The following is a 23,860-nucleotide window of genomic DNA, read 5'->3' on the forward strand; positions in this document are numbered from 1 at the left end:
CTCAGCTATATTTCCCTGTTGTCTGTGTATTAAACGCTGAGGGCACTTAGTCTGGAGGAAAGATTTAACTAAAAGCATGATAGATGTCTTCAAGTATTTGAAGGGCTATCATGTATATGACTGGTTAAATTTATTGTTTATTGCTCTCTAGAGGTGGCAAAACTAGGAATGATGGGTAGATGGCACACAAAAATTTTTGATTTACATAAAAAAGTTTTAACAACTAATTTCATAATTAGAGCTTTACAAAAATGGAATGGGTTCTCCCTCGGTACAAGTCTTCGTGGAAAGGCTGGATAACTATTTGTTGGACATGTTAAAGAGAAAAAATATTATTTGAATATATTTAGGCATAATGAACTGAGTTTGTGAAAAAGTGTTTATAACTAAAGCAGAAAACTGCCGTTCTGTTTTTGTGTAATTTTAATATTAAAATGCTGAAAGCTGCATATGTACAGTCAAAGTTGTGAATTACCATTGAGGTTATGCCAGCTTGGCTTGCTTGAGTTAAAGTAATGGTGTCAAACTCAGCCTAACTAGATTAAAAAACATAATTGGGAAATGTTTAACAAAATAAAAATACTAGATAATGTTCATTTGAGGTTTTCTAAGTAAACAAGATCTATAGGGATCCATTTCTATTCTGAGTTTGACACTACTGAGTTAAAACATAGCATTATATTGGATGGGCATGAATTCAGCGACTATTATTTTGAAAGTACCATGTATCAGTCTGCTAGCTATTTTTATTCCACAGGGACTCTAAAACAGTTATTTATATTTCAAAAGACTTTAAATTTCCAAAATAAGTTTATTTTACTTCATATAAAACCCTTAGTCCTAAATATTATGGATGTGGAGTGTTTTTCCATGTTAGTGCTTTTTATTTTTTATTTCAAAACTTACTTTTTAAAGTTAGATTCTAGAAAGATCAACTTTTTTCTTGCTGTAACTTAAAATTATTTGCATATGAATTCTTTTATGTTCTCTCATATGATTATCCTATAGAAAGAGATGATCAATGCTTTAAAATGTATGGCATTTTAGGCCAGGTATAAAGAGCTAAAATGACTTTGCTCCAAGTTTCTAACTCAAATGGGTTGTGAAGCCATGCATAAACTAAATAATAAACAGATGTGAGTCACCAAATATAGAATGTTTAAGTCCTAACTGCAATGGGACACACATGAGATGATAGGGTATTGGAAGAAAGATACAATTTACAGGTCAAAATGTAATAGTAACCTTTCACTGAGTAAATTGAAAATTAACCTTAGGAGTATTGGATCATTTTTAACTTATACATACAAATTATTGGAGGAAAATATCTTTTAAATTGTCTTCCTTTGATTTTGAACATTTGAAAAATTCTCTTTTTAAAATATTCATTTCTCTTACTTTTGTATATATATTTCTTTTCTGCTGCCTCTATATCTTCTTTTATTAGTGCTGACAGTCCCATTCACTGACATTAGTAATATGCTGTAAATTATAGTACTACATTATCAACACTGTGATTTTAGCAAAGTAGTGTAACTCTATAACTTTTTAGCAGGCAGGAAGCTCAGAAGCCAAGTTCTAATTCTAACTGCATTCAGTGACTCATTGGATGAAAAACCTTAGAGTTTTACCTTAGAGGTCAATCTCTGCCCACTTTCCATCCAATATAGAAGTCCTTCCTGTATCATTTCCTTGACAGGTTTTTACCCAATGTCTGCCTCAGTTTTTTCTGATGAAAGGAATCCACTTATTTTACCAAACACCAAGGAACCTATTCTGTCACTCTTGATTTTATCATTATAAGAATGCAAAATCAGCTGGTTTTGTTCTCAGCATTCATTGGTACAAGTCTTACTATCTTTCAAAATTAGTTTCACTAATTTGAATCTATATAAAGTCTTTAAAATTTTTGAGAGGAAAACTTAAATTTTTCAACTATAATGCACTTTTTTCTCCTAAAAACTTTTTTTTCCAGAAAGAAATCAAATATTGATAGTTTAATAAAAGGAAAAATCAGGTAACTAGTGAGGAGACATTAATATACATGAAAAAACCAGAAGAAATTCTCAGTTTCCTGGCACACTAAAAAGAATGGCAGTCAAAAGATTTTAGTTCTAGTCCTATATTTCTACCATTCCCTTTGTAACTATGGAAAACTCATTTAGTCTCTCTTGACTTCAGTTACCTTGTATTAAATTAGATGGCTACTAAGGACTCTTATAGCTCTAACATTCTATTATATGTCTAATCTTTTATTAGTTGCCTAGTGTAAGAGCACTTGGTTAGTAAATAAAATGGGTTTCTTCTTTTTAAACCCTTGTTTTCATATTGCATGGATTTTCCCCTCTATCACTCTCCTTTGTCCCTTAAAAAAAGAGGAAAAACTCCAGCAGAAATGATCAATAAGAAAAAAACATGATGTTAAATATAATGTTCCACATCCAAAGGTCCCTATTTCTCAGCAAAGAGAGGGGGCAGTTTTCTTGTCAAATCATTTGGGAGGGGGGTTGCAGCACCAATGCAATATTCACAGCACCCACAATTATTATAAATATACCTGCATGGTGATCAGTTGCAAAATATAACAGACTCTTCATATAGAGGACAGAAGCAAAACATTTGTTCAGACAACAGAAAACCAAATTCCAAATCCAGTAAGCTAATTCCATCATAGTAGCAAAAAAGTTAATAAACCACAACAGAACAGAGAGCCACAGCATCCTTTAGCTTTCCCCAAAGACCAATATTTACTCACAAACCTATCTGTCTCCCTGGGAAGCATGCCCTCCTCCCAACCATCTAGTCTGGCTGTGACTCCCAACTTCCTGTGGACTCTGCTTCACCCTTCAGCAAACTCCTGCTACCACAGGCTTCATGTGACTATGTTCAGCCTACTGGGGGGGCAGAGTTTATTTTCAAAGCAGGGAAATCTTCAAATTCCCTTAGGCTTATTAAGGGACAGGGAAGATCTTCAAATTCCCATTACCATTGGCAGGGGGGGGCAAGCTTTTTTTTTTTTTATCATTTCCCAACATTCGATTTTGATTGTTTTGATTCCATTTATGTTGTTGCATTTATCATGTATATTGTTTTCCTTGCTCTACTTACTTCATGTTGTATGGAGGGGAGGGAGGGGGAATGTGCATATATCTCCCATGTTTTTCATTATTCATCATGTTCATCATTTCTCATAGCCCAGTAATATTCTTGTACGTTCATGTACCATAATTTATTACAGAGGTTTCTGTAGGACAAACTATGCTGGATTAATTCAGTTTCTATATAATGACTCATCATGTAGATATTTAATTTAAATTCGACACATATCTGTTAAGTGTCTACTTATATGCAAAATACTTCGATGGATATACAGTCTCATTGGTATAGGTACTCCCTTCAATTGTGATATTGCCACTATACCATACTTTCTCCCCTGTGTAGTTATCTGTGACCTTCCATATCATTCCATATCTTCTGTATCTTCCTTAGGGGAGCCAGCCAACTTGTTGGATTCTTTTCACAGACTCTTACTGTCACAAAGATACCAGCATAGCCCTTGAGCTGTCCATTCTCTGGCTTTCATACTTGTTTGTTGTTGTTGTTCAATTGTTTCAGTGATGTCTGACTCTTCTTGACCCCATTTGGGGGTTTCTTGGCAAAGATACTAGAATGGTTTGCCATTTCCTTCTCCAGCTCATTTTACAAATGAAGAACTGAGGCAGACAGGGTTAAGTGACAGAGTCACATAGCTAGTAAGTGTCTGAGGCCGGATTTTAATTCAGGAAGATGAGTCTTCCCAACTCTAGGCCTTTATACTGTTATCCGCTACACTATATAGCTGCCTCTGTTTCCCTGCTTACTCCTTGACTAATCTATAGCCTTTTCTGGTAATAAATTTCCTTGATATGTGGTTTCCATGCCATCACTTGTGCACGCGATATAATTAGTAATGTGCTACAGTCCATTTCTATCAGCCATCCATTTTTTTTTATTGCCTTTGGTTCACTTATAATTTTTATTTTTTTTTAATCTTAGTGTCTTGTGATTTACAGCATCACAGAAAATACTGATGTCAGAGAATCAATGAATTCTAGAGTTGAAAGGAACAACTTAGGCTGCTTTATTCAGCTTACACATCGCTAAGAACCCCTCTAAAAATCCAGCATTCATTCAGCTTCTGCTTAAAGATTAAAGGACTTTGATTCAAATCCTGCCCCTGACACTTCCTTCCTGTCTGACTTTGGGTATATCACTGAAGCTTTCAATGCCTTTTCTTCAACTAAAAAATGAATATTTTGGACTATATATATTCCCTCTCAGGTCTAGATTTACAACTCTAAATTTAGAATCCTAATAATCCCCTAGGAAAGGGGATCACATTACTTCCTGTGGCCACCCATTCTAGTTTTGAGTAGTTGTAATCTTAGGAACGTTTTCCTTTTCAAGGAATAAAGCCTAAATTTTCCTCTTTGCAACTTCAGTCAATTACCAGTGTTAAGTGTCTACTGTTGTAGACATTAGGAATAAAAAAAAATTAGTGCCTCCTCTCAAAAAGTTTAAATTCTGTTGGGAGAAACAGCATGTGCATGTGTATATACAGAATCAACACAGAATAAATACAAGCCAGTTAAGGAAGAATGATGAAAGACTTGATGTAAAAAGTGCAGCTGAGCTATGTTTTGAAGGAAATGAGGGATTCTGGCATGAGATGGCCTGAGGTGAGAGAACATTCCAGGGCTGGGGGCAGCCCAGAGATAGGGGGCATGCAGGGTATTGTGTAAGGAACACAGGGAAGGCTGGCTTGGCTGACACATGAAGTGTAGGAAGCAAAGTAACACATTGTAAGACTCACAAGGAATGTTGGGTTCAGATTGTAAAAGGCATTGGAAGTCACATTGAGGAGTTTAAAAGCAACATGATCAGACCTGTGCTTAAGGAAAACCACTTTGTTAGCTATGTGGAAGATAGACTGAAAAGGGAGAAACTTGAGGCAAGAAGACTAATTAGGAGGACATTGCAAACGTGTAGACACGAGGGGATGAGGCCTTGAATTAAAGTGGTGGCTTTGTGAATAGAGATAAGCAGGTGGATACAAAAGATGTTATGGAGATAGAAGTGGCAAGATTGTTAATCAGGAGTAATTTTCATCCATTATTCCTAGTTCTGCTCTTTAGGCCCAAAGAGAATATGTGTAGCTCCTCTTTTTTTTGACAGCCCATCAACTTACTTGAATATAGATGCCCTGTCCCCTGTCCCGCAAAGTCTTCTCTTTCCAGGCTAAATATCCCCAATTATTGTCATCCTATCCCTAGATGACAGCTGTAGTTCTCACCATCCTGGTTACCCTCTCGGGTACCTTCCAATTTATCAGTGTTACTGCTAAAATGGTTTGCCCAGAATTGAACACTGTGCTCCAGATGTGGTATGGCCATGGCAGAATAAAGCAATAGCAATTTCTGACACTGCCTTTGTTAATGAACCTTAGGTTTCTTTAGCCTTCTTGGCCTCCATATTCTGTTACTGACTTATCAGTCTTTCAGTCATCTAAAAACCCTAGATCTTTTTCAGGGGGGAAAAACTGCTATCTAACTACACTTCCCCTTGTGAGCATCCCTTCTATTGGTTGAGAGTTCTGGGACTATGGGTACAAAATACTATATACATATAGGCTTATATACATAGGCAACTGGATGGTTGGAAGTCAGGAAGACCTTAGGGCAGATTCAGCCTCCACACTTACACTTACTTTGTGATCCTGGGCAAGTCACTTAACCTCTATTTGCTTCAGCTTCCTCAAGTGTAAAATGGGGGAATAGTGGCACCTATCTTAAAGGTTTGTTGTAAGACTCAAATAAGATAATATTTACAAGGCACGTTAGCATGGTGTAGGTGTTATATAAATGCTTATTCCCTCTCTCACCCCTGTATTGAGTCACCTGAAAAAAAAATGGTAAAAGTCACTAAACTGTTCATAACTTTTAACATACCAAAATCAGTAGCTATAATTTAGTATCAAGCCCATATTCATACCATTTCTAGCTTGGTAGAATTAAAGCTAATGCTTCTCATGCAAATTAATTGAGAATATAGGGTCACTTTGCACCAAAATGAGATGTATTTGCAAGATTTTAGTAGAGGAAGTAGAATTGAGTAAGGTAAACTATATAGTAAAACTGAGATAAAACACATCCCTCTATAAGCTCTAGTGGTTCCATATTGCCTCCAGAATCAGATATAAAATCATGTTTGACCTTTAAAGTCCATCATAACCTGGCCTTTTCTAACCTTTCCAGTCTTCTTGTACCATGCTTTCCTGCACCTACTTTACCATCCAGTATGCCACTGGCTTGTTTGTTGCTCTTTGTAAAAGACACACTAAGTTAGATTCTAAGCATTTTCATAGTGGTTCCACATGCCTGGAATTCTCTCCCTTCTCATCTTCTCATCCTGATTTTCCTGGCTTCCTTCAAGTCTCAGCTAAATCCCTACTTTCTTCAAGAAGCCTTTCCCAGCCCTCCTTATTCTCAATGTCTTCTGAGATTATCCCAGATTTACCCTGTGTGTATCTTGTTTGCATGTTGTTCCCCAATTTAGACTGTGAGTTCCTTGAGAGCAAGAGCTGGTTTTTCCTCCCTTTTTTTTTTTCATGTTCCCAGTTCTTAGCACAGTGCCTGGCACATAATAGGCACTTAAATGCTTATTGACTGTTAGAAGATACAAAATAAAACTCTGGTAAAAAGTATGTGTAAGTTAGCATGTCACAGTCTTCTATAAAGCAAACTAGATGATAATTTTATATGGAAAAATACAGAAATTTCTAACCATAAAAAATCCTCTTTATAGCTTATCCCTATTTAAATTATATTAAATGATGATTTGTCAAACTTAGGAAAGTTTATAGCTTTGGAACTTGAAGAGTTCCTCCTGCCTTCCCCAGAGGAGATCTTCGTTGGGATCATTAGTGACCATAAATATATCTATGTAAACTTATGGCATACCATTTGATCTTTTTCCTGATTATTTTTAAAAATTATTATAAAGTCAGAGAAAACATTTTTTAAAATAAATGAAAAGGCATTTTTAAGTAAAAATCAAAATCCTCTTGAAGATTTTGATGCACATTAGTGATTTTTCTCAGGAAATTTTATTCCTCTAATAATTCATCCTTTTATATTTGAATGTTATAGGCATTTTTAGTTACTTTAACTGTAGAAGAGTTCTTCTGAGTTATGTATTTGTTGAAAGTTAAATGTATAACACTTAAAGTAAAGTTGTTTTCAAAGATGTCAACTTCAAAAACATCTTTAATATTAAAATATTTTCATTTAAGGAATATTCATAAATGGCTAACTTTGTTTTAATATTTTTCTTATTTCATAATTGGCTTATTTTTAGTTGTTAAAATATTTTAATTTAGATATATTTTATACCTATATATAATAGATATTTATAGCTATCATTTTTCAAAATTCTTTGGCCTCTGATCAACATGAAAAAGTCATCTCTTTACAATATTATCAAATCTAGACTCAGAAATAGAAAGAAGCATGAGACAACATCCAGTCATTTCCTCTCCTTCCAGGACTAAACTATCCAGGACTAATAGATATTTGTTTCATGTTAGTTTACAAAGATCTCTAGAAAGCTAATAAGGAATTTTTTTTTAAAGCAATCGGGGTTAAGTAACTTGCTCAAGGTTACACGGCCAGTTATTTCTGGGTGTGGTGCTGAGTATCTGAGCCCGGATTTGATCCAGGTCATCCCGACACTGGAGCCGGTGCTCTTACTTGCTGAGCCACTTGGCCACCCCTAAGCAATTGGGGTTAAGTAAGTTGCTCAAGGTTACATGGCCAGGTGTTTCTGGGTGGGTGCTAAGTGTCTGAGCCCGGGATTTGATCTCCATCTCATTCCAACACTGGAGCCGGTGCACTTACTGTGCTACCTGGCCGCCCCTAATAAGGAAAATTTACTTCAATTTATTAGATACTAAGTATATTAAAAAGTCTTCATAATGAATAATGTTCTCTTTCTTAAAAAAAAACTGTCATGTAAAACTTTTTTTATACTGCACACCTAGAAAAATACTGTTCAAGGGGCGGCCAGGTGGCTCAGCGAGTAAGAGCACCGGTTCCAGTGTTGGGACGACCTGGAGATCGAATCCCGGGCTCAGACACTCAGCACCACACCCAGAAATAACTGGCCGTGTAACCTTGAGCAAGTTACTTAACCCCAATTGCTTAAAAAAAAAAAAAAGAAAGAAAAATACTGTTCAGTACTGTAGTTGAAGTTATGAACTACCTACACCTCCAATCCCCCAGAACTGGGGAGGGAGGGAGGAACTCTTCAAGTTCCAGAGTTATAAACTTTCCTGTTTGACACATCATCATAAACCTTCTGACCTCCGACCTAGAGCTTATTATTTGTCTTTGATGCCATTTACATGAGGGAATAATTGATTTCTAACATTTTGCATGGTTTTCTTTAGGTAGCTCTGGTTCAATGGACAGAGAGTGTTGGTCTTACTCTCGTTAACAGGGACCTTACCTCAATGCAGCTGAAGACCCCTGGTGGACAGATTCTGACATACTCTATTCTGCAGATTTTTCCCTTCACTTCTGAGAGCAAACGCATGGGAATCATAGTGAGGGTAAGTCCTTTAAACTTATTTTGGAAAAATACTTTATATTCTGCTTCAATGTATACATTACAAATAGACTACTCTGTAATGGTAGTTTCAATTAATAATTTTAAAAGGTTTTATTCTTCAGCATCCAATATTTTATGGAGTCAATAGTTTTAGTCAAAAGGCTTATCATTATGGTTAGATATAGGAAAAGGACATTAAGAATTCAATATGTTCTATGTGTACCTTCCTTATTCAACAAGGCAAACTCAAGACCAACGAACAGTGGATGAATTGGAAACCCCTAAACTAATAGTCCATTGACAGCAGAATTAATGAGCCATCCACAGAAATAAAATAAATACCTAACAAGCTAAATAACTGAATATACAGGAATGTGTACTTGTATTAACCTGGGCTGTTTAAAATTAAACAAAACTACGTTTAATTTATTCATGCTTTATGATCATAAGTTTGCCAAATATACAACTGACCTCTTTTTGAAGAACACATATCCATTGATATATCTTGGAAGTTTGCAAAACAACTAAGTACTAAATTATTCTATAAGATTTTGAGAAAAATAATGCCTATATTGTTATGATATTCACAAATATTTTGACAAATTTTATTTTATTAATTAGCATCTCAAAGATCAAATAAAATGTATGATCTTAGCTCTTGATTATATATCTCACGGGAATGTTCAGCCCACATAATGGCAAAAGATTTGTCATAAAGGAGTATATTTTGCCTTAACCCAAGAGCAAGTTATTAGAAGTGCTGCCACTTTGTTTATTTTCATTGCATTTACAGGATGAATCTACTGCAGAAATTACATTTTATATGAAAGGTGCTGATGTTGCTATGTCCAGCATTGTGCAGTACAATGATTGGTTAGAAGAAGAGGTAAGACCTTTCCACTTCTTTTTCCATAAAATGAGCTCTACGATATACTTAAATAACAGTTTTATAAGTAGCAGAGAGAAAAAAAGTGTTATTTTCTATTCTCAATTTTATATTACTACTACTATTACTCAGACAAATATAAAAAAAAGGAGTTCTAAGCCAAGCATTGTCATCCAACAGAGTGGCTTAGAAGAAAGAAGTTGTTTTCATTTCTTCATGAAGCAAAAAAGAAAGCAGTAAAATAAAGTACAGAAGTGGGTCCTTTTTCAATGGGTATTTGCAGACCACTTCTTTCTTTTAGTATAAATATAAATCATGAAGCAGATGGCAAATAGCACTCAGCCATTTTGAAGAATATTTTGCATTCTGTCAGAAGAAAATTGAGAATACTGAAAATTATTCACTCAAATTTCAAAATAGTTTTATGAATGCAACCAGTGTGATGCTTTAAAACATTTTAGAAACTATCATTAACTTAATTAGATTTTTAAAATTTGATCTAATGTACAATTGTCACTATACAGAATTTATGCAGCCTAGATTCTAAAACCAATTTATCCATCAAATTAGATTTAAAATAATAATATTTCTGTCTCAATGCCTTATTTAGCTAGGATTTTCCTTCAGATGGTCAGATTTCTAATTTTTTGGATGCTTAAGTAAAAGCTTTTAAATTGTTGGCCAATTCTGTGTCTGTTTTATATACACAAATCATACCTTATCATAGCTGTCTATTCACATACAACCCATTGTATAGTTACACATCAGCAATGATCTTAATCTGCCCTACACAAAGACAATATGTTAATATAAAGATCACACCACATATGTTCATAATGGTGTTGGCAATATGAATCAATATCTCCTTCAGGGCACTTTGATTTAATCAGGGACATGAATAAATTAAACTCCCTCAAGACCTACTAGAATGTCATAAAAATTACTTTTGGCGATAATGATACACAATTAATTGTAAAGTATTTGTTTAATTTATTTAGCATTCTGGGGTCAAATCAATAAATGTCTCACATCAAACAGACAACACTAAATTCTTTCCCACAAAGACAGCTTTATTAAGACCATCGCGTATTATTTTTTCTAGTCATATTTACTCTTTACAGAGAATGCCAAATGTCTACTATACATATCTCTGTATATAACAACAATAAAAATAATAATATTTCTATGGTGCTATAAGGTTTGCAAAAACCTTTACATAGATATCTCTTTCAATCCTTATAACAACCCTTTAAGGTAGGGACCAACATTATTCCTCATTTTACAGATGTGGAAACTGAGGCTGAGAGAAGTTAAGTGATTTGCCCAGGGCCACACAGTTTATAAGTGTCTGAGGCAGGATTTGAACACAAATCTTTTCAATCCAAGTTCAGTACTATATCCACTCTGCCACATAAATTCCTCCATAAAAGCTATACACAAAATCCTTATGTGTATATATTATATTCTAAAAGAATTTTGCTTTCTCAAAAATAACAGTAAACAAGTCCATTAGTCAACAGTGATCTCTTCTTAAGAAAAAGCCCTAAAATTGTAATGATGGGCATAAACCTTTGCTCTCAAAATCAGGAAGTATTAAACTCTTCATCTAGGGAAAGTGAATATTTTTGTAAATCTGCACCTGAAATTTTGGAATATTCGTTGTCAAAAAATGGAAAATATAACTACTCAGCTATCAGAGACTAGAGACAAACTTTGATTAGTATACAATCTGCTTGACTTTTTGGTTGATTTACTTCCTTCCAATTCAGATGTCTTATACTGTTATTGTTATTGCTTGCCAGATTCAGACTTGCAAGGTATTTTTAGTGAAAGACCAACACTTTATAATGTCCTTTATCATATTAATTGAAAGACCTGTAATGTAATGCCAAGGAAAGGCAACTTCCCAAGGTTCAGAATACCAGCATAGGTGCTCTCCATTTTATTCAGTGACAAATTAAGAACAGAGAAGATCAAAATATGACATCATTCAAAATACAGCATTTACTAAGTGTGATTAAATAATCTCCAAGTACTACCCCACCCCAGCACCTTACATTCATTCAATCAATTACAAAATCCCTGTTCTAAATACTACTCCACCCCTAGGCTGTACTTTCATTTAGTCCATCACAAAGCCCCTCTTCTCAAATGGAGATTAGTTTCCAATCATAAGTAAAGTACATTCATTTGTTCAATCACAGAACACAAAAAGGTCAAAAGTTCCCCACCCCTGGATCACAATTGAATCTACCCCAGAGTTACAACAAGTTTAAGCACAGCACTTAATACCCAAATGGAGGTCTTCTCTTCATCTTGACAGAGGCAAGTTCTCAGCAATCTTTGTTCCTGGGGAGACAAAGCTTAGCAAGGCCACAAGATACATTGCCAGTCTCTTCATTAATTCATCCTCTGTCTGCAGAACAGTCCTAGGACCCCTGAAAACATTAGCAAAACCCTCTTCCAGGATTTCTGTAAACATACAAGAAGAAAATCCTTCTTCAGGGCTTCAGAACCAACAGCAAGGTTACAAAACTTCTTCAACAACAGCACTGTCCTTCACCAGTGGACAGTATTCACTCTCTGTCTGCAGAACAGTCTCAAGAGCTCTGAACCAACAGAAAGGTTCCCAGACTTGTGCAACAACAGCACTGTCTTTCACCAGTGGATAAATCTGGCAAAACAACATCAAAGCAGACAAAGTACCAGCATAACAGCCATGTCTCCTCAGTCCTTGGCAGCTCTGAGTGGCAGCTCTCAAAAGTCCTGGGCAATTCAAAGTGGCCCTCAGCAATCCTCTCAGTCTCTGCCTCCAAAGGTGCTGCTTCCAAAAAGTTCTTCTGCCTCTCTCTTGTGTCTCTCCAAATCTATGTCACCAGCTCCTCCCAGTTCAGCACTCTCTTTTCACGTCAACAAGTCCATTCCACAAGTGCGATTAACAAGCTCTGGGTTTTAACACAATCAAACCAAAAACCAAGCCAATACAGGGGAATCTTTAAATACCATTACTATTAAAAGACCCCAAACTCAATGACTTTCAGAGCATAATACAGCATTCATTTTAATTATTCTGATAAATTATTATTTCTCAAAAAAAGTGCTGTTATATTAATCTAATTATATTAAGGTTTAATCTTATGTAAAATTGCATCTCTCTATGGAGAATTAATATAAAGTGCATTATAAGTCTACTAAATTATTCCTAGGTTAAAAACTATAGAACAACCAGGAATAGTCTACATTCTTTATCAACTGTCACAAATAACAATAACTTACATTTGCATAAAGCCCTTTCATCCCATTAGCCCTTTAAAGGTATTATTGCTACAATGTAAATGAGAAAACTGAAACTTAGAAGTTAATGAGTTTGTCTGTGGTCACACTCCTTCCTGGCACAGAGCCTGTAACCCAGGAACTCAGTCTAGTGCTCTTTCCATATCATAGTGCTTCTTTAACATTGCTCTCATAGTTTGTATTTCTTTCCCCTGTATTAAATGGAAAATAACATGTTTTCAAATTTCTAGAAAGCTTTTTCTTTTCTCCAAAGGTATAATTGATGGTTGAAGATTTGTACAAACATTTATGAGTATGTGTGTGTGTGTCTGTGTGTGTGTGTGTGTATTTGTGTGGCACATGGAGATGCTCATACTCCCCAATGGAAAACAACTTGATAAGAGCATTCTTTCTTCTGTCCACCAAAAATGCAGACATTTCCAAATCTGAACATTTGGGTCAGATAAAGTGTTAAAATAAAATTATGTCTTTATTTTCCATCACCTAAAGTGTAAGCTTGTCTTTCCCCATTCTAATGTTGTAAGGTATTTTAGAGTCCTAGGTGATATTGTCAATTCTAAATGCTCAAAAGGTCAAACATTCAATATTATGTTTCTCTCAGTCATTAAGATTTATCTCTTATCATTTTATATGCTGCTTATAGAGTTTATTTTTATGCTTTACTATATATGGGTTATAACGCCAACATGTGCTATTCATAGCACCCACAGCAGCTATGAATATACTGGTGTAGTTGTGAATCACAAAATGTAACAGGCTCTCCACATGGAAGACAGAACCAGAACATTTATTCAAATACTAGAAAGCCAAGTCCCAATACCAGAAAGCCAAATCCATCATAGCAACCAAGAAGTTGGTACACACAACCAATGCAATGAACACCAACATTCACAAGTCTTCCCTCCATCAGGCCTTCAAAACAAAACAGGCCCCCTTAAGCAAAAATTCTCCTATCTCACTCATGCTAGCTGCTCTGCTTCCAGGCTTCTTGCTCCCAGCTGTTCTGGCTCTCTTCTGCTCCTTCCTGCTCCACCCTTTCTGTTCTACCCTTTCAGCAAGCTCCTCCCAACATGGACTCCATGTGATTGCATTTGACCTATTAAGGAGCAGGGAAGATCTTCAAATTCCCATTACCATTACACGGTAGTATCCAGATGATTGCTGTGTTAGATGTAGCCTTCATTTCCAACCCCAGCCTAGCAAGTGTATTAATTTGGTTTACTAATTTATTTTTGCATTTTTAAAAAGAATAATCCATTTGCTTGTTCATTTATTTATTTAGTGGTTTTCTGAACTACATTATCAAGCTGTAATCTGCACATTTAAATGTTTTTTTTTTTTAGTACAAATTTTCAAGGAAGAATATAGCATGCATCAAAGTACCTTTGAAAGACTGTTCTTTGTTCCTATTGAAACAGATTTTATTTACATGGTTAAAGTTCTAGCAGCTTTTCTGCTGGGATATTTTGTCATAAATTTTTTCATTTTATAAGACCCATAAAACATAGTATAGTCAATTAGAAACATACAGCACTGGAATTTAAAAATTCTTAGAGAAAAAACTGTATGTTGCAAATAGTACCAAGTCTTCAGGATTTCAATGATGGTATACTTTAAATGCAAAATAGAATCATAGTTTTACAAATGGAAAGGATCTTCAAATAGGTCAACCCCTGCTTTACAGATAAGGACTGAAGTGAGGCCCAAATTCGTATCTAAAAGACAGAGCCCAGTTTTGAACCCAAGTCTTCTGCCTCCAAATCCAGCACTCTTTCTACTGTTCTATATACAGTGCATTCTGTTATCCATGCAGAAATGATGAATAAGTTTGGGTCATATTTAATGCAAATACTACTTCTAGAAAATGTTATGATTAAAACATTTTTGTTGAGATTTAGTTGTGTCTTAAGTTTCTTTTCCTCTCTTTTTCAAACTTTTTAAAAACACATGTTCCTTGTAGGAAACTGTGTAAAGAAAAGAAATGTTACCTTTGAAGTTTTAAAGCCAATATCAGTGCCAAAGAGAATTTCTGAAATCCTTATTTATTTAATGACTAAAAACAATTAATTTGTTCTTTTTCCCTTTCAGTCATCTTAGACAGTTTTACTTTTAGGATAGGGTAAACATGAGATGTTTCAACATTATACTAACACACAGAGAGAAACTTAAAACCACAAAAATTTAAAGTTTAGAATTAAAGTACAATCTGAAACATTGGCAATGTTAGCATAAACAAGCAATCCATCCATTAAAATAAGCCCCCTACTCGTGCCCAGGGACTAAATGAAATTAGAGCAGGTTCCATGAGAATCAGGCAGTAGGCCTGAAAATAAATTTATTATATTCTCTGTCTCTTTCTGTTCTCCCTTTGTTTGGCTTTAATGGGAATCTGTTTGCAAAAGGATCTTTGACTATGCCTCCCTATAAGCATATGCTTATATTCCCTAATTCTTTTAATTTGCAAACTAGAGATATTGCTTCACTACTCCTTGATAAATCTTTTATTCATCTTTTATTGGCTCTGGAAAATTCCTCACTACAACTATTCTTTCTTCTTCCTTCCCTAACTTTCAGATGACCTGGCTTTATGAGTACTGAGGAATTTGAATCTATTTTGCTGAAGCTCACTTCTTCTCCTTCATATTTCCTCTGTGCCTTTACTCATTCATTGTCTCATCTTTCCACCTGTCTCAGAGAAATACCTCTCTTTCTTACCAAAGCTAACCTATGAACTATGTTCTTAAGCTTATCCTCTTCTACCTCCTCTTAAGAGCTTTCTCTATCAGTTCTTATGTTTTGTATTCTCAGTCTTCCTCTTTTCATTTGTTCCTTCGTTTTTGCTTACAAATATGCTCAGATATTCCCAGTGCTTTAAAAAATATATATTCCATCAACTCTACTACCCAAAATACAATTCAATTTCTTTCTTTCCTCTTACTATGAAAGGTCTCAGAAAAATAGTTTATATGCTAGCCTCTGAGATAACATAGGTAAAGCTCTTTGCAAGCCTTAAAGTTTTTTATAAGTGCTGTTATTATTATCATTGTTATATACATTGCTTTCAAAAAATCCTTCCTATCCATCAATTCCATAGCCCATTATAATTCATATTTGCCTACCTACCTACTTACACCATTCTTTGGAGGTCCCCAGATAGATGAACTAATTTCCAAGTTGCATGGTCTCTCCTCAGTTCTTAGCTTCCTTAACAGGAAGTAATGCCGCTCATCACTTTTTCCTTCTTGAAATTTTCAACCATTGGCTTTGAAAACAAGGCACTGCCATGATTCTTCCACTTACCTCTCACTCTTTAACAGATTCCTTTTCTTCTTTCCCTGATCTCTAATTCTTATTATTCCCTAAGGTTAAATTCTCAGTTTTTTTTCTCCTCCTTCACCATTCCCACTTCCATTGTCTATCCCCTCCAGTCTATCCTACATATTTGTCACAGTAATCTTCCAGAATCATATCTGTGATCATTTCATTTACCTTCTCTTTGGTCTGACATTCAAGACTCCCAAGTTCTGGCTCCATGCTACTTCTCTGACATACTACATCCTTACATATGCACTAGACTCCAGCCAAATTTTATTATTTATTATTTCTGAAGTAAATCTTACAATTTTTATACTTTTGATATACATCTGTACCTTCTACACATTCATTCATGTTTCTTCAGCCTGAAATATCCAGTCCACCTTTTATGTCTTTCAAAATGCTACTCAACTTATTGATTCATGCAGCTATCTCTATGACACTTCTTCCCCTCATCTCCTAGGCTGGACATATCTCACTCCTCTAAACTCCACCCCGATGGCATTTTAAATTTTCATTTTTTTTTTAGCTAACAAAAATCTATTTTTTCTACCTCTCATTTCTCCCCTGCCCATTGGAAAAAAGAAAAGAAAATCCCTTGTAACAAATATACACAATCAAGCAAAACAAATTCGTGCATGTATATGTGTGTGCATGTGTGGGCAGGTATCTTATTTAGTGCTCTGAGTCCATCACTTCTTTGCTTTGTCAGGAAATGGGTAGCATGCTTCATCATCAGTCCTCTAGACTTGTAGTTGGACATTTCATTGATGACATATGACTTCTGTCTAAAGTCTTTCAAAGTTGTTTGTTTATCTTTAGTGTTGTTACTGCATACATTGTTCTCCCAGTTCTGCTCTCTCACTTCTCTGTGCATCACTTCATAATAGTCTTTATAGGTTTCTCTGGAAAAACATCCTTTTCATCATGTCTCATGAAATGTTGTATCATTTTTGACACAACAGTATTCCATTACATTCATATTCCATAATTTGTTCAACCATTCCGACCAACTGGCATCCCCTTAGTTTCCAGTTTCTTGCCACTACAAAAAGAACTGCTATAAATATTTGTGTACATAGGAATGCCTTACTTATTTTTAAAATATTTGGGTATCTGCTTAATTGTAGTATCACTGGGTCAAAGGATATGCACAGTTCAGTTACTTTGGGAGCATAGTTCCAGAATACTTTCCAGAATAGCTAGACCAATTCACAGGTTTACCAGCACTAAATTAATGTGTCTGCTTTCCTACAGTCCCTCCAACATTTGTCACTTTCTTTTTTTGTCAGCTTTGCCAATCTTTTGAGTGTGAAGTGGAATCTCAGTTTCTTTAATTAGCGTTAATAATTATCAGAGCTTTGGAGCATTTTTCATATGATTTTTGGTAGTTTTAATTTGTTCCTTTGAAAATTCTTGTTCATATCCATTGACCATTTTTCACTTGGGAACTGGCTCTTATTCTTATAAATGTGAATCCATTCCTTAATTATCTTAGAAATCGGACTTTTTTCAGAGAACTTACGAACAAAGATTTTTCCCACTTATCTGCTTCCCTTCTAATATTAACGACATTGGTCTTGTTTATGCAAAATCTTTTTAATTTTATGTAATCAGACTTCAGAATATTTTGTTGCTATCAGACACTTATTCTAGGCTGCCTGTTACTATGGTTATTACTCTTTTGTCTTTATATGACAATCATTTTTCAAATTTTTGCTGTATAGAAAACACTGTGGTGTGAGGATAAAAGAATAATAAAGACATTACCCTTGACCCTATGGATACCTATTATATCTTGTAGGAAGAGCTTCAACATATACACATATGTAATAAATCTATAAAATTATAATGCAATTTTGTCAAAAATATATAAAAATTATAATGCAACTTTGACAAAAAGCAGATTACAACTTAGTAGAAAGTCTTCAAAAAGAGTTACTGTGACCACCAAAAAAAAAATTCGTTACCCAGACTTCTCATGATGAATGTCTCTAAATTTATTCAGTGTGGTCCCCAGATAATATACCATCTGTCACCGTCTCTGTACTTGTAAAATTTTCTATCTTGATAAAGACCTAATAGAGCTTATACTCCTTTGATTTAGTCTTGGGGGAGCCCAAATCAAACAAAACAGATGAAAAAGATATGGTATACTCTTTCTAGTCATTTAGTAGATTTTCAGAATGAAAGGGGCCTCAGAGGTCATTTAGTTCAGTTGAACAAAAATAATCCCAACAAGAGGTCACTCAACCTTTGTACAAAGACCTCTAATAATGGGAACTACATTACTTCCAAAGACTGTCCATTCCACTTTGAAATAGCTCTGATAGGAAATTTTTATTTGCATAGAACCTGATTGCCTCTCTGTGAGTTCCACCCAAGCCATCTTCTTGCCATCTACCATGCCCTCTGAACTAATGGATCTCCACAGATCATGCCCTAGAAGATGTAACTCATTCAACTTTGGGACTCCATCCCTGGTACCTATGCTGTCCTGTTTGGTGATCACATCAGTACAAATTCACAACTATATTTAGTTGATCCCAGTCACATTTCACATTTCACTTTAGCCATATTTTTTTTACCACCAGACTTCCAAAGACTCTGCCCTGAAGGATTTAGCCCATTCATCTTTGGAACTCTCACCCTGGTGAGTGTATGAGTGCAAATTCACATGGCCTACTGTATCTAACCTTCCTTAGCCATGATTTACATTCCACTGATGCCATCTTTTTGCCCTCTGCCCTCTTGTCATATGTGGCATGCTCACATACTTTTTCTACCTCCTTCCCTAGAAACCATAATCATATCAGTCCTGCCATTGCTACTAGAAAGGGCATATCATTCAACTCCCCACTGTATTAACTCATCATCACTGTGGCTTCTCAAACCAATATACCCTTCCCTGGCTACCACTATCCTTCATTTGTTGTCTTCCTCATAAGAATGTAAGCACCCTGGGATGAGGTTGCCTTGCTTTTGTTTTTTGGCCTTAACACTTAACACAGTGTTTAGCACATGGTAAATGCTTAATTTTTCTTCATTTATCAATCATTTATTCATTTCATTTATTCTACCCATTGCTATTAATGCTGTCTTCTGGGACCAAGCAGAACAAACCTATTCCCTCTTTCATGTGACAGCTCTTAAAATAATGGAAGACAACCCTCTCCCACTCCTCCACCAAGTCTTCTGTTTTCCCAGTTCCTTAAATTAGTCCTTTTAATATAAGATCTCAAGGGAGTTCACCATCTTGATCGCTTTCCTCTGGACACTCCATTTCATCAATGTCTTACTTAAAACACCCTGCCCAGAACTGAATACTGTTGTCCTAACCAGGGCAGACCTCATTCTGTCAGTGACAGGACCAGCATTTTCCTCATTCTAGATACCTCTCCATTTTTTTTCTTTTTGGAGGGGGGAAGGCAGGGCAATTAGGGTTAAGAGTTTCGATGCATTTCATCTACTGTTCTTTTTTTTTAATAACTTTTTTTTTGCCTTTTTTCTTTTGGAGGAGGGAAGGTAGGGCAATTGGGGTTAAGTGACTTGCCCAAGGTCACACGGCTAGTAAGTGTTAACTGTCCAAGGCTGGATTTGAAGTCAGGTTCTCCTGACTCCGGTGCTGATGCTCTATTCACTGTGAAAACGTAGCTGCCCCCTAGATACCTCTCTTAATATAACCTAGTATCACATTAATCCTAATGTTTAAAATAAGGAATTTGGACAGTGACCTCTAAGTTCTCTTCCAAATCTAGATCTGTTATTCTGTGATCAATATCTTTAACTGCTTTTTAATATTATTGACTCATACTGAATATGATGTGTCCAGTAAACCACCTTCCATCCTTTTCAGATGACCTGTTATCTGCATATCTATGATACATCTTGTACTTGTGAAGCTGGGTTTTTTTAAACAAAGATGTAAGACTAACTTTCTGCCTGTTGACTTTCATCATATTAGACTTGACTTGTTGTTCTGACCTGTCAGGATTATTTTTAGCCCAACTTAGACATGCAATATGTCGGCCATCACTCAGTGTTAAGTCATCTAGCAAATTAGATGAGCATGCCATCACTGCCCTTCTACAAATCATTAATAAAAATGTTAAATAGCACAGGACCAAACAGATTCCTGAGGCATTCTACTGGAAATTTCCTTAACATCAAACCATCCATTTTTTCAGTTCCTAATCCACCTAATTGCACTATAATATAGCCCACTTTTCACCATCTTTTCCATAACAATAGTACGAAAAGTTTTATCAAATGCTTTACTAAAACATAGCTAAATTATGTCTTCAGCATTCCTCTCATCTTCCAGTCTAATAATTATACCCAAAAAAGAGTTGGAGGCAGGGGAGGAGTGGGAATAAAGTTAGTCTTCATGACCTGTTCTTAACAAAGCTATGCCAGGCTATCTCCTTGTGCTCACCACTTTCTTTTCTAGATATTCACTAGTCACCCTTTAACAGTAAATTTGAGGATTATTTTTTACTTTTTTTTAACTTACTTTTTTACTTTACTTTTATAATAAGACTCATGATTTCATAAATATCACTATATCATCCATTACTACAGATCACAGATACACTAGGATTCTTATCCAGTTCTCATTATCTAGTGTGATTCTTATCTAGTTATGTCCATAAAGGCTCTTCTAAACAGACTACATATTTTCCCTCTGTTATTTTTTTTTCAAACATCAGGAGGACAAATCTAATATTCAGGGTGTCACTGGGGTCTTTTAAAGTATGTGTTAATATAATCTTGAATCATAACTGTCACAAAGGAATTTAGAGTGAATTATGAATAAATCAGCATAATTCATTGAAAATTCATTACCTCAGGGAGCCCAGATGGCAGAGTAAAAACAGGACCTCTGTGCAGCTCCAGCTTCCAGTACCTCCAATACATGTAAAAAAATTACTCTAAACAAATTTTAGAGCTACAGAACTCACAAAGTGACAGAGAGAAACAAATCTCCCACAGAAGGCAGCCCAGCAGACCAATGGGAAGGGTCTATTGCAGCATGCTGGGAGCCAAGCACAGTCCTGTGGAAGCTGCATGGTTCCAGTCCCAGGGTGGCCCTGAGCAGCAGCAGCCAGAGCAGACTTCATGAGAATGAATCACCAGCAGCTGTGGTGGTTTCCAGACTTCTCAACCCATAAATGCCAAAAAGAAAGTAAAAGGTCAGTTAGGAGCTCTGTTGGAACCAGGTGGGAGGGAGCATGGTCCAGCCCCTGCCCCCGGGGCAAGAAGTGGCAGAGGTGCAGTGGCAGCTATAGCTATTGCCACATGGCTCCCTCCAGAGCTCCTGGCCTGCAAATCATAGGGGAACCAAGCAACTATTCAGAGGGTAATCACTCTTGCATTGACCTGCTTGAATCTAGATCACGGTCTTCGGTGGTGGTCCTGGGGTGTGTGGCCAGTGTGCCAGAACTTGTGGGGGCTGCAGAGAGGGGCATCTTCCTAATAGCTCCTGCAGCAGCAATTTGGGATATAGCTCTCTGCAGTCTGGAAGCAGAGTTCTACTGTGGCAAAGAGCTCAAAAGTCAAGTAATTGGCTGGCAATATGAGCAAGCAGAGGAAGCACAAAAAGACCGCAGACTCCTTCTTTAGGGGACAAAAAGGATCAAAGCATGGAATGGGAAGAAGACAGAAAAGTAAGAACTCCTGCATCAAAAACTTCCAAGAAAAATATGAATTGGTTACAGGCCATGGAGAAGCTCAAGAAGGATTTTGAAAATCAAGTAAAAGAAGTAGAGGAAAAATGGGAAAGAGAAATGAGAATGATGCAAGAACATCATGAAAAGCAAGTCAACAGCCTACTAAAGGAAACTGAAAAATACACTGAAGAAAAGAACACCTTAAAAAATAAACTAACCCAAATGGCAAAAGAGGCCCAAAAGGCCAGTGAGAAGAAAAATGCCTTAAAAAGTCAAATTTGCCAGATGGAAAAGGAATTTCAAAAACTCACTGAAGAGAATAAATACTTCAAAAATAGATTGGAGCAAATGGAAGCTAATGACTGTACAAAATCAAGATACTATAAAACAGATCCAAACAAATGAAAAACTAGAAGGTATTGTGAAATATCTCATTGGAAAAACCACTGACCTGGAAAATTGATCCAGGAGAGATAATTTTAAAATTATTGGACTACCTGAAAGTCATAATAATAAAAAAAAGAGCCTAGAAATTATCCTTTAAGATATTAACAAGAAAAATTGCCCTGATATTATAGAACCAGAGGGCAAAATAGAAATTGAAAGAATTCACCAATTGCCTCTTGAAAAAAGATCCCCAAAAGAAAACTCCTAGGAATATTAGAGCCAAATTTCAGAGTTCCCAGATCAAAGAGAAAATACTGCAAGCAGTCAGGAAGAAACAGTTTAAGTGTTGTGGAAACACAATCAGGATAACACAAGATCTAGCAGCTTCTACATTAAGGGATCAAAGGGCTTGGAATATGATATTCTGCATGGCAAAGGAGCTAGGATTAAAACCAAGAATCACCTACCCATCACAACTGAGTATAATGCTGCAGGGGAAAATATGGTCATTCAATGAAATAGATTTTAAAGCATTCTTGATTAAAAAGCCAGCGCTAAACAGAAAATTTGACTTTCAAAATACAAGAAGCAAGAGAAGCATGACAAAGTAAACAGGAAAAAGAAATCATAGGGAACTTATTAAAATTGAACTATTTATATTCCTACATGGGAAAACAATAATTGTAACTCATAAGACCTTTCTCAGTATAAGGATAGTTGAAGAGAATATGTGTGTATGCATACATATATATGTATATATAGGATGGTGTATATGTGTATAAATATATATGTGAGTGTGTGCATATATATGTACATGTATACATCGATAGAGGGCACAGGATGAGTTGAATATGAAGTGATGATATCTAAAAAAATAAAATTAAGAGGTGAGGCGAATATATTGGGAGGAGAAAGGGAGAGATAGATTAGAGTAAATTATCTCATTTAAAAATAATAATAATAATAAATTAATAAAGGCAAGAAAAAACTGTTACAATGGAGGGCAGGAAGGTAAAAGGGAATGGGTCAACCTTACTGTCATTGAATTTGGCTTAAGGTGGGAATAACATACATACTTAATTGGGTATCTTACCCTACAGGAAAATAAGGGGGAAGGGGATAATAGAAGGGAGGGCAGATTGGGGGAGAGGGTAGTTAGAAGCACACACTTTTGAAAAGGGACAGGGTTGGGGTGGCTAGGTGGCGCAGTGAGTAGAGTGCCGGCCCCAGAGTCAGGAGGACCTGAGTTCGAATCCGGGCTTAGATACTTAACACACACACACACACACACACACACACACACACACACACACACACACACACAAAACCTAGCTGTGTGACCTTGGGCAAGTTACTTAACCCCAATTGCTCTCCAAAAAGCAAAACAAGAAAAAAAGAAAAGAAAGAAAGAAGAAAGAAAAGAAGGAAGGAAGGAAGGAAGGAAGAAAAAGGAAGAAAGAAAAGGGACAAGGACAGGGACAGGGACAAAGGAGAAAATAGAGTAAATGAGGGTCAGGATAGGATGGAGGGAATTATAGTTATTCTTTCACAGTATACCTACTATGGAAATGTTTTGCATAACTGCACATGTACAACCTATATTGAATTGCTTATCTTCCCAGTGGGGGTGGGTGAGGAGGGAAGAAGGGAAAAAGATCTGGAA

General features: G+C 35.9%; 1 protein-coding gene across 9 annotated transcripts in view; it reads left to right on the top strand.

Moving 5' to 3' along the window:
• Positions 1-23,860, top strand: part of ATP9B (ATPase phospholipid transporting 9B (putative)) — a 509,413-nt gene that overhangs the window by 427,019 nt on the left and 58,534 nt on the right. For all 9 annotated transcript variants that reach the window (XM_069095002.1, XM_069095000.1, XM_069095001.1 and 6 more), the window contains 2 exons: positions 8,486-8,647; positions 9,440-9,532. In XM_069095002.1, the coding sequence (XP_068951103.1) occupies positions 8,486-8,647; positions 9,440-9,532 (255 nt within the window). The remainder of the gene's footprint in view (positions 1-8,485; positions 8,648-9,439; positions 9,533-23,860) is intronic.

The sequence above is a fragment of the Petaurus breviceps genome, unplaced genomic scaffold (assembly GCF_028583685.1).
Source record: "Petaurus breviceps papuanus isolate PSGF00001 unplaced genomic scaffold, PetGlider_PUasm1.0 224, whole genome shotgun sequence".
In the NCBI taxonomy this organism is placed as follows: domain Eukaryota; kingdom Metazoa; phylum Chordata; class Mammalia; order Diprotodontia; family Petauridae; genus Petaurus; species Petaurus breviceps.